The 14,573-nt window shown below is 54.6% G+C and overlaps 1 protein-coding gene across 1 annotated transcript in view; it reads right to left on the bottom strand.

The window, feature by feature from the left end:
• Window positions 1-593: 593 nt before the first annotated feature.
• MINDY4 (MINDY lysine 48 deubiquitinase 4) overlaps window positions 594-14,573 on the bottom strand; it is a 73,569-nt gene continuing 59,589 nt past the window's right edge. Inside the window, 9 exon segments of the mRNA XM_049785325.1 lie at window positions 594-710; window positions 4,550-4,622; window positions 5,108-5,117; window positions 5,119-5,148; window positions 5,150-5,182; window positions 5,184-5,261; window positions 5,263-5,292; window positions 8,346-8,507; window positions 11,736-11,799. Of these exon segments, the coding sequence (XP_049641282.1) occupies window positions 662-710; window positions 4,550-4,622; window positions 5,108-5,117; window positions 5,119-5,148; window positions 5,150-5,182; window positions 5,184-5,261; window positions 5,263-5,292; window positions 8,346-8,507; window positions 11,736-11,799 (529 nt within the window). The 3' untranslated portion in view covers window positions 594-661.

Raw genomic sequence — 14,573 nt, 5'->3', positions numbered from 1 at the left:
CCTTCCCACCCAGCTCCCCTGGCCTCTGGGTCTGGCACTGGAAAGTGCCTGAGGGCAGTCTTTGGGGGTCTGCCGGCCCACCCTAAAGAATTCTTTTCTCAAGACCCTCTGGGCTAGGACTAGGTAGTCCTCCTGGGAATTCTGAACACCTTGAGTAGTCCCCGGACACCCCAATATTGCCTACAAGATAGGGTGGGGCAAACGGCAGGACACAGCAGGCCCCAGGACTTTTGGCTGTGGACAAGCATTGTGAGGTGCTCAGGGAGGTCAGCCCAAAGGGCCTCGCCCACACAGGTGCCGAGTTCCCACAGAAGACACAATAGAACATACGCGCCTCAGCCTTGGCTCCTGCTTTATAAAAAGCCAGAAAACAAATACACAAAAGACCAGAGACAAGTGTCCAGGGTCCCCGTGCAGCCCTTGGGTCTGGCCAGGGCACAGCTCACAGCCTCGAGGGAAGGACACACAGGCAGGGCCCTGCCCTTGCCAGAGGCCACACCTCGGTGGGCAAAAGCTGTGCGGTGTTGCCCTGGCCCCCCTCAGCAGGGCCTGGGAGGTCCTGGGCACTTCTGCCCAGTGCGGTCCCAGTTGGGCTGCGGCTCTTCTTAGAGACCCGAGGGCTCTGCCGTCAGCCAGAGATGAATAGGGAACCATATGGAGGTCACAGGATGGGGTCGGAGCCATTCCAACTCACTGAAGCACCCTTCCACCTGTGGGGAAGAGCAAAGAGCAGATCAGGGCAGGTTGGCACTCCCCTCTCTGTCGCCCCCACTTACACCCTAAGAACCCCACCCAGAGGCCAGCCTGTGAAAGGACCGAAGCACTCCAAATTCACTCAAATCCATGACTAATGATCATTCTCAAAAGGCCCCACTGCAACCTGCCTTGCTATGCAAAGCAAGGGGACACGGAGGAAATCCAGATTTGGGGAGGGGGGGGCCTGCTGGGGACCTGGGAGACCAGGTGAGGGGGGGAGGTTGAGCCACCAGAAACCAGTGCCTGGCTAGGGGGCAGCAGTTTAACCAAAAAACCAAAAAACCAAAAAAACCAAACAGATTTTTTTTCCCAAGACAATGATCCACACAATTAAACCCGTGTTCAGGGTACGAGAAATGCAGCAATGAGCCCATTTCCTAATGAAGGTTGCAGTAGGAAACACCCCAAGTGGCTGCCCAGTACTTTAGTCACCATCCAGGCCTGTCTTCTGAAACCACTCAGAGGAACTGGTCCTGGCAGGTCAAGTACCTCTGCAAACATGGCAGTGAGTGCTTAAGCGTTCTCCATAAGACTGAAGGTTCCTGGGCTGGGAAACTCCCCCTGTGAGGAGGGGGAGGGGGCTACCAGGGTCACTGTGAGTAGCACCCATGGAATGAATAAGCAAGACCTTCTCACTCCACAGCTGTATGGGACGGCAGAACTGTGATGAAGAGAGGGGTATGAACACTGGTTTCCTGACTAAATATCTGCAACTATCAAGAAGCTTCTTTCTGGGGCTGGAGCAATAGCACATAAGGCAGGGCATTGGCCTTACATGTGCCTGTTTTGATCCTCGGAATCCCATATTGTTCCCCCCAGCCTGCCAGGAATGATTTCTGAGCCCAGAGCCAAGACTAACCCCTGAGCACTGCCGCTGAGTATGACCCAAAATAAAAAAAGTTTCTTTCTGGTCCCTAGTGCATCTAGAGCCCTCCATCTCCGCAAATACCCAACCCTGGCCTCTTTCTCCTTCCTTCACTGAAACTTCCTCCACTTAGTGTCTTTTTGTGGTTGTTGCTGTTTTGGGAGTCACATCTGGCTCTGCTCATAATGGATTCCCGACAGGTCTCAGGGATCACACTCAGGCTAGCCACATGCCGTCAAGTGCCCTTCCCGTCTCTGTTCTGTGCTGAGGACCCCACCTTTCTCCACCTCTACACCAGAGGCGAAGTACTTCACAGACCCACATCTTCCAGAACAGTGGAGCCATTCAGGCTTCAGGGCAGCAGACAATCCCCTTGGTCACAGTCCCATCCAGGGATTCAGTGAGGACCAGGTTTCCCCCTGTGGAGAATTTCACATGCTTCCATAAGGCCATCTGCCTTCCAATGAACAAAAATGTTTCTAGCTATATCTTCTATACTCAGGGCTGACTCCTGGCTCTGTGCTTAGGGATCACTCCTGGTATGTTGTGTATGTAATTATTTTATGGGATTATTATGTTACTACCCTGATTGGTGATTGTGCCCTACCCTAGGGTGTGACCTGGCATTCTGCCCCCACCCTAGGGTAGTACCTGATTCTGCTTCTACCATTGGGTGGTATCTGATCCCACCATTGGGTGGTACCTGATTCTGGGGAATAAAAACAAGGGTCTGTGGAAGATGGGGGGCTTTTGGCTGGAACTGATGTTGAGGCTTTGGACTTCAGTCTTGTCCACTGAATAAAGCTAATATTTTCACAAGCCTGACTGCGAGCTGTTTACCCGCCGTTTCATCTTAGAACTGCTGGCTGGACGGGGTGGCAGACGCGTGCTCCAAGCTGGAGGGGAAAGACTTCATCCTCCATCCCTCCATCAGTTAACCTCTTCAGGAGCTGACTTGCAACATGGTAGCCTCAAGAGACTGTAGAGGTGCCAGGGACTGACCTGGTCAGCTGCAAAGACCCTACCCACTGCAGTATCTCTCCAGCCCCTGCCTCTGGTTGAAATCCAGATGGGCCAACCGGGGCCCAGGCCTAGAGAGGGCTGGGATCCTGGAGAGGAGCCAGGTCTGTCTAGGGAACACCCAAGGCAGAGACAGCTGAGTGGCAGATCAGCCAGCACTGGGGAAAATGGGGACATTCTTCTGGATGGACAATCTCTGGTTGAAAGGTGAGATGCACAGAGCAGGTAGGCAGCCGAGGGGCAGGAAAAGTGCTCATGACCTCATAGTGATAGAAGTTGTGGGGGAACATCCATAACTCTCCAGAGTTCAGTCTCTCCTGGCCATGGCTCTCAAAGTATGGCTCCCTCAGGTTAGAAATCAAGTCACACCTGGGCTCACTCCAAATATGCCTGTTCCTGAGCTCACCTGCCCGGAGATTCCCACACCCCTGACCACCTCTCGACTTCTGCAGTGGCTTCTACCTCAATAAGGACCTAGGAAGGACCAATAGATGGGTATGGACACTCAGCCCACCCCAAGTTCTGCCAGGAACAGTGAGCTAGGACAGGAATCAGACAGAGATTGGTTGGTGCTAGTTGGTCTAGTCAGCTTGCTCTGAGACCACTGCCAACAGGCAAGTGGCCAGTAGAGACTAGGAGGACAGTGCCCAGATATGTCTTGGACTGAAGCTCCCTTTCCTACCAGCACTAAGCCAGTCAGTGGAGAGAGAAGAGCTCATGTACAGCTGACAAGTTCAGCCAAAGAAGTGCAACCAGTTCAAGCCCTGGAAGAAGCCTTTTAGAGGAAATTCTCCTGCAGGAGAGGGATGGGGAGGCTCGAGGCCCCCCAGGAAGGATGGAGAGGCAGATGGGAGCCTGAGTAAGGACATAGGTCCTTGCTCACAAGCCCACCTGCAGGAAGGCTGTGTGCTGGCCTCCCACCCTGTATTGCAACAAGGCCTGGCCTTGTTTTCTCTCATCACCTGGAATGAGGGGCCTTTGTACTTGAAAAGACAGCGCCATCCATGCCTTTAATCCTCTCGCCCCAGTAAAGCCGGCGCCTGACCCTGCAGGAATGCCTTGTCCCATGGGCGGGCAGGTGGACGGCTGGATGGACCCACAAAGACATGCGGATGCTCCCACTTTCCCCCCCTTCCCAGACCCTCTTCCTGCTCTCTCCAGGAGTACATGGAGTCCTTCCTCTCGGCAGTTTCATTGGGCCCAATCAGGCAGGGGAGCTCTAGACCTCAGCCCAAGTCCACATAGTACGCCCCCCCCACCCCCCCCCGGGGCCCTAGCAGGGAGCCAACTTGGCAGCGGAACAGACAAGGGGGAGAGGCCGAGACAATCACTAGCACTGATGCATTTGCAGAGCAAGATAACATGGTGTCTGCTGAGGCATGTGACGGGGGCAAAGGTAGATGCTGGATGCGAGGGTCAAGGGCTCCCAGCACGCAGGATCCCCGCTCCCAGAACCTTGGCTTCCCAGGAGCTCCCTAAGCCCAGGCTGCTGTCTTCCCACATGCTTTGGTCCTGGCTGGCGGAGTGCCCCCATCTTGATCCCATCCTGCCTAAAGACTAGGCTTCCCTGCCTGCAGCCACAGGCACGAATGGAGCCTGAACCTACTGACCCAGACCCAGCAGAGCGAGGGCCACTGAAACAGGCCTCCCCTCTATGCCCTGGGCCACTGTGGGAGACCCTCCATTCCCCACTGCCTCCCCATTGGTGGCTGGGCCTGCCCTTCCCCATTTAGCTCTCCACACATCCCGCCCCTGGGAATGGTTTCAGACACAGTCTGAGTAGCTGAGGTGAGGTCCAGGCAGTATGTGGGGCCCAGTGGTCACACACAGAAGGCACCCCAGGAAACTGTCCTCCGGAGAGCTGGTCCCCTGACCCCCCTGAATATTGCCTCCCCCCCCCCCACTTACTTGGTTCTGATGCATAGTTCCAGAGGTGGAGTGAGGTCTTTTGCATTGTCCTCAGGGACTGTCTGAGTAGTGTCTGAGGAAGGGAAACAGAGGCACAAACATCCTGAGATCCAGACCCACCCTGAGGCCCAGGCCCTGGTACCTCTCCAGGTAGGTGCCTTACCCGTCTCCAGGTACCTTACCCATCTCCACCCAACCGACCTAGTCTGGGCTACTCACTTCATGCTCGCCTCACTGGCCTGCTGCAGCCTCCCCCTCTCCCTCAGCTATCTGGAGCTTTTTTATTTGGGGGGGGCCACATGTAGAAGTGCTCAAGTTATTCCTGGCTCTGCACTCAGAAATTACTCCTGGCAGGCTTGGGAGACCCTAAGGAATGCTGAGGATTGAACCCAGGAGTCCCACAACATGCAAGGGCAAATGTCCTTTCCTGCTGTTCTATTCTATCGCCTCCAGCGCCCAGATGCCTAGGAGACCCTGGATCTCAGCTGTGTGGAACCTTGGCTCTTCACCCCGACAGTGTCTGCAGGCACAGCTCCCCTCCTTGGGCTGCACACGCACCCACGGTAAGCCCGGATCTGCTCCTCCTGGTTGGCCAGGCCCGTCGTAGTAGTAGAGGTCAAAGCACCGCTCTGCCCCGCCAGTCTTGTAAGAGCTGCGGCCGCAGGCTGAAGAGGACGCTGAAGTGGCTTTCGCTGCACACCACCCAGATGGTGGAAGCGTGGGGTCTTCAGGAAAGAACCCACCTGAAAGGGCGCAGGGCTGAGGGGCAGCAGGGGCCTGGGGGGTGCCAAGTTCCCGCTGCCCATCTCAGGTACTCCCAGAGCCATGCCCTAGGGCTTAGCCAGGACTCCAAGGGAAATAGGTAGACCCACGGGGCAGCAGTGGACCCTTCGCCTGTCTGCAGCCAGAGGGCATGGCTCTCCATATTCTCCCCCCATGCCACCTTCTGGTATGTCTCACTGTACAGTATGAGGGCACTAGGCAGCTACAGTCTCAGACAGCCCTGTCGGGTCCAGTCACGTGGGGGAGACCCTGCTGCCTGCCCTCCGTGGGTACTATCTAGCCCAGTTCACTGAGTCACATGCTAAGTCCACCAAGCACTGTAAAGTCCTCATGATCTTTCCTATGGGTGGGGAGCAGGGCAGGAAGGTAGACAAGGGGACAGGGTGACTGGAGCAATCCAGGGAACTATAGGACCCTTGAGAACTTGGGCCAAGGAGGTAGATGGCAGGCATGGATGAGAATTAAACCCTGGGAAATGTTCTACAGGGAACTTCAGGCTATGGTGATTCTGGAGTTGGGGGGGGGGGTGCTGGGGCCTCTGTAGGGCTACTCGGACCCTGCATCTGGTAGTGGGCACTTGTCGGGAACACCGCCTGCTTTATGCAGCTGCTCTGTGCCCGTGGCCTGGCTGGCGGTCGCCTAATCCCCGCTAGCTCTCGAGTGCTGACGTGCTCAGGTATGTGCAAACCATGTGGATTACGGAAAGAATGGGAGTAATTCCCCCCACTGGGGCAGATGGGGCCCTCCTCCATCCACAGAGAGGCCCCAGCCCCTATTGAGGGCCACTCTGGACCAGGGCCATGGGAGAGGCCTGGCCATCCAGCAGAGGGACCTACTCACAGCACCTCATGCCTGTTCCCCTCATCTGTGCTCCCACCCTGCACCCCTTGCCCTGTGCTGCACCACAGCAGGATATGGGTGTTAGAGAAAACGGCCAGACGTGCCTAAGCCCAGCGGCAAACTTGGCCTCTTTCTCCTCCACACGCCACTGAAGCTTTGCCACTGAGGGCCTGGCAGGGCACGAGGGGGAAGCCTGGAAGAGTGGGGTGTCAGAGCTCAATCCTCACAAGGGGAAAAAGGCAGGGGCCCTCCAGGGGGCCTGTATGCACGTAAACAGGCCCCCAGATTTTCCAGCCATAGAACAAAGGGGCAGCTTGGGCCCTGCTGACCAGGCTTGGGAGATTAAGGGCTCCTGGGGCCGTGGGTCACCCGGGGCACCTTCCAAGCGGGGAGGGGGGCATTTTCCAAGACCCAATTCACTTCCTTTTAATTCTTAGGAAGTTGGACCAAAGGTCGAGGGCAGGGAGGCCCTTTTCCTCCCGCACATTTTTTTTGAGAGTTTTCTCCTGGGGCCCAACTCATGGGTCACTCTGAATGGAGACCATCAGAGCATCCAGGACAGGGCAGGGCTGAGCATGGGGTTGCAAGACGTGTGCCCTGTAGCAGGCAGAGACAGCTAATTGTGTCAGAAAGGGAAGGAACAGAACAGGATTATTTTCAAGGGCACATCCCAGAACCAGGCATGGGCACTGTGAGTGAGCCCCTGAACCAGAGGCCCATCAGGTTTGCTCTCAGGTAAGGCCAAAGATCTAGGCACGACGCACGAAGATGTGCCACAAATGCAGTGGGTGTGAGAAGGATGCACATCTGCACGACTAAAACAACCAAGTGAGATTGTAGAAGCTGATGAAGGGGCACAGGAGGGTCCCTGCAAAAACATGAGATGGTGATTCAATGGTTGTTCTTGCAGCTCGTGTTGGGGGAGGCTGCATGCTCTCGCCCAGAAGTACCCACACTCCTGGGGCCTAGAGCTGCTATTGTTGTTTCCTCCCTACCCCATCCCTATGTGTGGGATGGCAGAGGCCACCCAGAGGTGCCTGGGAGTGGTAGCTAGCATGAGGATCCTCGGCCAGAAGAAAGCACTCCAGAAAGTCTGTGCTAGACAGGGGACAACAAAACTGGGCCAACCTTCAAATGCTGGTTCCACCCCATCCCAGCAGGGTCTGTGAGTCTTCCTTCACCCATGTTCCTGTTCTGTCCTTGGGTCCCATGGGGCATGGTCAAAGGTCGGCCTTCGGGCACCCTTGGGTGTCCAGTTCATACAAACTCAGAGAACAAAGTTGGCTCTGAAGACCCTGGGAGATCCAGTGAAGAATGGAACAGGGGCAAAGAGCTGCTGAGAACAGACAAGACCCTGGGGCCACCCTTCCCAGGCCAGGCCTAGAGGCAGGTAGGAGTGGATACCCCAACAAATAGGCTGAGTGAACACTGGGGGCTTGAACTGTGCCCCCAGGAGGTCACAAAAGAGGCCAACAAGAGGTCTAAGAAAAGAGGCTTAGGCTGGAAAAAATCATGAGTTTAGATGGGCTCGTGGGGTCTCCCAGGCCTAATTGCCAATGGGAAGAGGAAAAGGTACAGGGGATGAGGGGACAGAGACTAGACAAGCATGTGGGGTTATGGCGGATGGAGGCTAACATGGGCATGTGGGACTAAAGGCAGTAACCACAGCAGGGCAGCCACATGACTAGTCCCATGAATGGAAGTTTTGGAAGGTCTGGAAGCTGGAGGGCCCAGGTACATCCCACAACAGCTGGGCTCTAGAATTTAATGACCCTGACATCAAAAGAGGCAGTGTGGAGCCCACTAACTGTGCCCTTGGTGGCAGCCCTGGGAAACCTCCCCAAAAGGACAAGCACAGCCACTTACCCACACCTGCACTAGCAAGGCCCTGGTATTAGGCCCTCCTCAGAAGATGAGTGTTTTCAGCTTTGGGCAAATGATGAGCCATTCTCCTTTTCTGGAGTTTCTGGGCCACACCCAGAGGTGTTCAGGGTTCACTCTTGGCAGGGCTTGGTCACATGGGAGACCAGGGATTGAACCCAGATCAGGGACATGAAGGCAAGTGCTGTCACCTTGGGCCACTCTTGTGTCAAAGTACCAGAACTTGTCCTCGACATCCTACGGCTCTGGGAAGCATAAGGCACTAGCTGTCCCACCTTTGCCCCTGGGGTACCTGGCACACGTTGTAGTGTTCGAAGAGAGACAGGAAGCCAATGTCACTGCGCGCAGTGATGCCTTTGAGGAGTGTGACACCGCCGTCCTCAGAAGGCAGCTCCACCACATCGTTAAAAACATTGGACACAGCCCGGCCGGTCAGGAGCAGATTGACAAGTTCCTGTTGATGAGAAAAAGGGGAGAGGCACGTCTGTCTCCCAGTGAGCTGCCCAGGGGTGGAGGGAGAGCGGGAACAAGGAACAAAGGAAGGAAAGCCGGGGGAGCTTGGGATCACCTTCCCGCCTACAGTTGGGGATAGTGGCCAAGCCTCCCATAGAAGCAGCCACCAGGGATCAACTCAAAACAGGAGCCCACTCTGAGCTGGCTGGTGGGTGAGGAGGGGAGGGGATAGCAGTCTCGGCCGTTGGCATTGGGGCTGACTTAGTGTTTTCAGTCAAGGTTCAACCGGGGCAGTGCAGGAGCCCAGCATTCCGGGTGCAGATAGATGTGGCTGAGTCAGAAGCACATGGAGACAAATGACCTTTGGGTGGATCTTAAAAAGGGCTTTTCCTTTGTTGTTTATTTAAAGAAAATGCATCACAGTCGACATAGCTCAACACAATATATTTGTTTCCAGATCAGTGAGAGCGAAATTACAATAAAAAAATTAGAAAAGAAAATTCTAAAAGAAAAGAAGTTAAAAAATATACGGTGGCAAGCACATTTGTGAAAATTAGTGTATCTCCAATGAAATTATGAATACAATGGAAGGCTTAGTAAATTCTTGCTATTAGCTATCCATTCTATTTCCATTCTATTAAATTGGTGTTTTCCTATAGGGATGATAGTATCAAACAGATGAAGCTGTCCAAAAATTCAAAGCCCTATTACTGATACTATGGCTTATGTGGTCATTATGGATGAAGGATGAAGTAGGCATGGCCTGTCAAAAAAGGGCATCTTTAATCTACTTTTTAAAAATATTTTTTTAATTACTTTAGACTTCAAATAAGTCATTAAAAAAGTACACAAAAGTTCCCATGTTCACTGCCCCCCACCACCGTGATGACATCTTAATTTAATGGGATCAGAGAACAGTGTCAGCCCCAGAAGAATGGCAGGGGATGTCAGGCCCATCCCCCAGTCTCATGTGCTTCCATCACCAAGCTCGGGGAGTGGGTAACGAGGAGAGGGCAGCAGACTGGGGGAACCCTGGCTGGATTTCTCAGGCAGTTCCCCTTAGTCACCAGGAAGAGCCCTTGGAAGATTCTAGACATTTCTTTTGTGAGGGACCACTCAGGAGTGGTCAGGAACAGAGGCACTCAGGAGTTACCCCTAGTTCTGTGCTCAGAAATCATTCCTGGCAGACTCAGGGGACCATATGGGATGCTAGGGATCAAATCCAGGTTGGCTGTGTGCAAAGCAAATGCTCTACCACTGTGCTATCACTCTGGCCCCTCTAGAAGTCTCTTGCTGAGAATGGTGACACTGAGGCTCTCCAAGGAAAGGGCATGCAGAATGACAGAACTAGAACCGCCTTATCTGGTGTCCATTCCCTGTCATCCCCTGGTCTCCCTCCTGACACTCTAGACTCTAGAGCCAAGTGCTGGGCTGGACAGAGGACAGGAGGGAAGGTGCCTGCCGCACATATGCCAACATTGCATGGTCTTCCAAGTTTGGCCAGTGTAGCCGGAAAGCCCCAAGCACTACTGGCACTCAAGACTGAGTAGCACTGCCTCCCAGCATGCTCTGCAATTACCTGCTGGCCTAGCTGCCAAGAATTCCACTAGGGGCCCCTGGTGCTTAGGAGGGAAATAAAAAAGATGGAAGTTGAAGCTATCATGGCCCTTTCCTCATTCTTTCTTTAGGAAAGTGCTTCCCCTGGGCAGAGAAGAGAGTCCAGAGTGAACACACACCCCAGTACTCCTGCCCCAATAGCAGTAAAAGAGGCTCCCCTGATAAGCGCCCAGGGACCCCTGACTGGCAGGCGAAGAGAGAGTCCTATTGTGTGTCCTCCAGAGGAAATGAGAAAAGAAGCTGGAGGAAGTGTCTGCTGCCAGATCCGCACCCCAGGGCAGAGGCTGGGGCATGACCTCTCTCTCTCAGGGCTCCGGCCTCCCGCCAGCTTCCAGGTGCGCAAAAGGTCCCTGTTGCAGGACGTGCCTCCCCTCTCGACAGTGGGAGGCGCCAGGCCGGACTTGCTATCACTCAGTAGGGCAAGGGGCTTCTCCAGCACGGCCCAAGTCCTCAGACCCGCGCCTGGGCCAAGCCACCTCTAATAACTGCAACACCAACCACCTAAATCTACAGATTTGGAAACTGGCTTGAGAAGGCAGAACACCGTGCAGTGAAGCAGTGAGCCCAGACTCATTGGGGTGGCCCATGTGACTGCTCACGCCCGGCGCAACCCACTTCTGAGCAAGGGAATGACCACAGGGAAGACTAAGGTGGGGGCCAGATGAAGAACAACCTCCAATGCCCCCAAACCAGGGTCCTTCGGAAAAGGTGCCCCTGGCCCATCTCTGCTTAATGTAACGAGGCCAGAATGGGTAGGACCTGGTGGCTGGGAGACAAGCCACCTTGGTGGCTTGGTGACAGCCAGAAATGAGCTAAAACTCCCAGGGACTCGCTCATGGACTTGTAGGAAGCCTGCCCTGGGGCTTGTGGGGAGCCCGTGTGAAAGCTGGTGCTAAGTATCACCCCTCCATCCATGCCAACCCAGGGTCAGTCCCTCCTGCGGACGCCCTTTGTGAAGGTGGCTGCAGAGACAAGGAAGACATGAATGATACCAGCCCTCCTCTCCTCACAGAATTAGTGAGTTGTGATTCACAACTGCGAACCCACAAAAACACATGGAATTCCTTAAATTTTTGAATGACTGGAATAGACTATTGTGAAAGGATGAACTTGGTGATATGTACATTTTATCTTCATAAAAACTTTCCTTTTATTTGATTTTTTTTTCATTTTTGTGTTTGAGTGTTTTTAGGTCACACTGAATGGTGCTCCAGGCTCTGTGCTCAGAAATTGATCCTGATAAGCTTGGGGGACCCTAATAGATGCCAGGATCTAATCCGGGTTGGCCCTGTGCAAGGTAAACACCCTCCTCACTGTGCTATTGCTCTGGCCCATTTATTTGACCTTTAATTTGATTGGGGGTGTGTGTGTTCAAATCTAGCGGTGCTCAGGGCTATTCCTGGCTCAGGGAAAACTATTAAGTCTTAACCTCTGTCCTATCTCCCGGCCCCCTCAATAAGCATTTTATTATTAAAATAATCATGAACACAAAGAAGTCAGTTCTATACCCACAGTGCCAGGCATACGGGGAGCAGCGAGAGTAGCTTGTTGGGGTTGTGGGTCAGGGTGCACGTGGTCTGCTGAGAAGGGAGAGAGGCTTCACAGCCCTCACCTGTGTACAGTAGCCGTGGGCTCCGATCAGGTGGTTGCTGGGTACATCGAAGTCCTGGCGGATGCTGGAGACATGGGCAGTAAGTCAGTCTGGGGCTGCAAGACCTGGCACAGCTCCCAGAAGATTCCCCCAGACTCTGGATCTGGAGGGAGGCTGTGAGTTTGGGATCCAGGTCCTCGCAGCATGGGGTGCTCCCAGCCATGCTTCCTAAAGCCCCTCCAGCTGTTCCTGAGATGGTCAGCACTGGGAGCTGACCTTTGGAGCTCTGCTCTCCCCACAAGATGCAGGGTGGTCCCCAAGCCCACAGATACTGCACTCTCCCGGAAGACCCACAAAAATTGAGGTGCAGATACGTTCTGACCAACCAACCCCTGATCTATGGCGTGGGGAGGCAGATCTGGCAGCAGAAGCCTGAGGTCTGTCTCCTCCACTTTGGCTCCCTACTGTGGCTCTCTCACAATGGAAAGAGAAACCCAGAGAAACAACAAAGATTCCAAGGCCAGGAGAAGCCCCAAAGTAAGACCTGGATGAGGGTGAAGTGTGGCGAGGGGTAGCCTGTGTGTGTGGTCAGTGCCAGATGCAGAAACAAATGCCTCATCCCACCATCCAGAAATTGGGGTGGGGCATCAATGCTCTAACCCACTCCAGCAAGCCCAGCAGACAGCTCCTGAGGGTGTGTGTGTGTGGGGGGGGGGCTAGGGGCTAGCTCCAACACCCCTAGTCCAGATCTACCAGGCATTCGTCCTTCTCAGGATCCTGCCCTACCCTCCTCGTCCTGCCCCCATCAACAGCCCTAGTCTGTCCTCTCTGTGGTCATGGCCTGCTCTTAATTTCGGGCTTCACATCTGAGGTCAGGCCACTTGCCTGAGCCACGATTCCCCTAAGAGGAGACTCAGACACTCAGGCTGCTTGACCATAGTGGGAAAAATGCTTTCTTGTGGTTCCCTACATCTGTGGCCAAATGCACCCGCCCAGGGTCCGCCTGCAAGGGCCAACCAGACTGGCATGCTTGAGGGGTCCTCGGGGATCTCAGAGGGATGCTTGCCAAGCAGGGACAGTGCCACAGCCCAGAAGGCTCTGATCTGGACGAGAAATGTCTGCAGACAGCCCTGGGCGAAGTCTGGCTCAGACCAAGGAATTGATGGGAATGTTCTCTGCAGCCAACACAGGCATCTTCTGAAGAGAAGAAAATAACCTCAAAGGCACTCTGGGTGCGCCGATAAGCATCACGGGCCCCATGCCAGTCCAAGGCACTTGGAGCCCGTCAGATCTTCATAAGCTCACAGCCCCGTGTTCACCAGCGGCTCTGCGAGCCTGCGTCAGCCCAGAGTGGAGGGACAGGCGGAGCAGACAAAGGCAGGAAATGGTAATTGCATCCTTAGGTGCAAACACGATGGGAAATTCAGAAGTGGGTTCCGATCTTGAAAGGGAGGACCATCTGCATTTCACATCAAGCATTTGGGAGACGCCAAGGAGCGGTTATGGCTTAAGAGATTTACAGCTTGGGCCAATCAACATGCCCAGCCGGCCCCAGGGGAAGGCCCAGAAGTGCCCACTGTGAGGTGCCCTTGAGTGCAGGAAAGGAGGCCAAGGAAAGTGCTCATGAGGCAGGCCGACACCAGTCTGTAGGAGGGGCCCCCCAAATGCCTACTCGGGTTCTCAGTCTTTCCTTCTGTTGCCTGAGGGGGGCTCACACAGATGGGTGATGGGATACACAAGAAGGGATGGTCCCCAACCAAAATGTGACTTCCATAAGGGGGTGCTGTGGGGAAGGGATGACCCTGGTCTGCCGTGTCCCTTCCAGAAAAGAAAACCTGGCTTGCAGGGGTCCCCAAGATGAGTGTACACAGAGGCATCTCGGGGAGAGAGCTCTGAAAAAAACAGTCCAGTGAAATGTGCCTTGCAGTCGTCCCATGTCTGCCCTACAATGGTGGGGATTCTTAGGGAACAAACCTCCAGCCTGCCAGGATCACTAAAGCCACAGATGGTGCCCACCTTGGAGCTATTAAGCTGTGCTGGGCGCTTCCCCAGGGCTCCCCATTAATCCACTCCAGGGAACACAAGGCCCCTTCTACATATGTCCATGGTGCTAGTCAGAATGGAAGAAGCAGCACTGGGCTTCTGCCAGCCCCTTGGCAAGGTGGAAGCCTGTTAAAAAAGCATTAATTATGGAGTCCTGGATGGAAGTAGATAATGGTGAGATGGATGGAGGTGAGGCCATTCTCTGCTGGCCCTGGGCCACGCTCCTCCAACCCCCTCCAGCTGGCGGTCTCAGGGTGGCTGGCGGCAAGGAAATGATCCATAGGCAATTGGACTCACGGGAGTACGTCTGAGTAGATGTGAGGGCTGGCAGGGCCCTCCTTGGCCGCTTGACCCTGAGAGATGGCGACTGGCCCTGGCTGAACACAGCAGCCAACAGACTCGGGGCCCTGAACTTTCTCCTGATGACTCCTGTCCGAGATTCACATATGCAGTCTCAGGGGTGCCATCCGGCTGCCCCCCTGGGAAGGAAAGTGAGTCTGATAATGTCAGGTAATGTCTCCAGCACCAGCTCTGCCTGGCCCTGGTCTCAAGCACAGGGCAGGGGCTAGGAGGCTGTTGCAGGCACCCCACATCCCATTGTGGTCCTCCACTTTGTCACTCCTCCCTGAAGCGTCCTGATGTACAATTGTAGCATCTCCCCATGGGAATCTGGGTATTGGGGGCAGGAAGCAGATTGTCCGGAGGGTGCGGGGTCAGGCTGGTTGTTGGTATGGCCCCTGCCCTAACACACGCCTATTCCTGGTCTCCCTGCACCTGTTTTCCTTCCACACACCCCAAGCACTGCAGACAGGGCAC

Source organism: Suncus etruscus, chromosome 13 (assembly GCF_024139225.1).
Source record: "Suncus etruscus isolate mSunEtr1 chromosome 13, mSunEtr1.pri.cur, whole genome shotgun sequence".
NCBI classification, from domain to species: domain Eukaryota; kingdom Metazoa; phylum Chordata; class Mammalia; order Eulipotyphla; family Soricidae; genus Suncus; species Suncus etruscus.
This window is presented reverse-complemented; position numbering and strand designations above follow the sequence as displayed.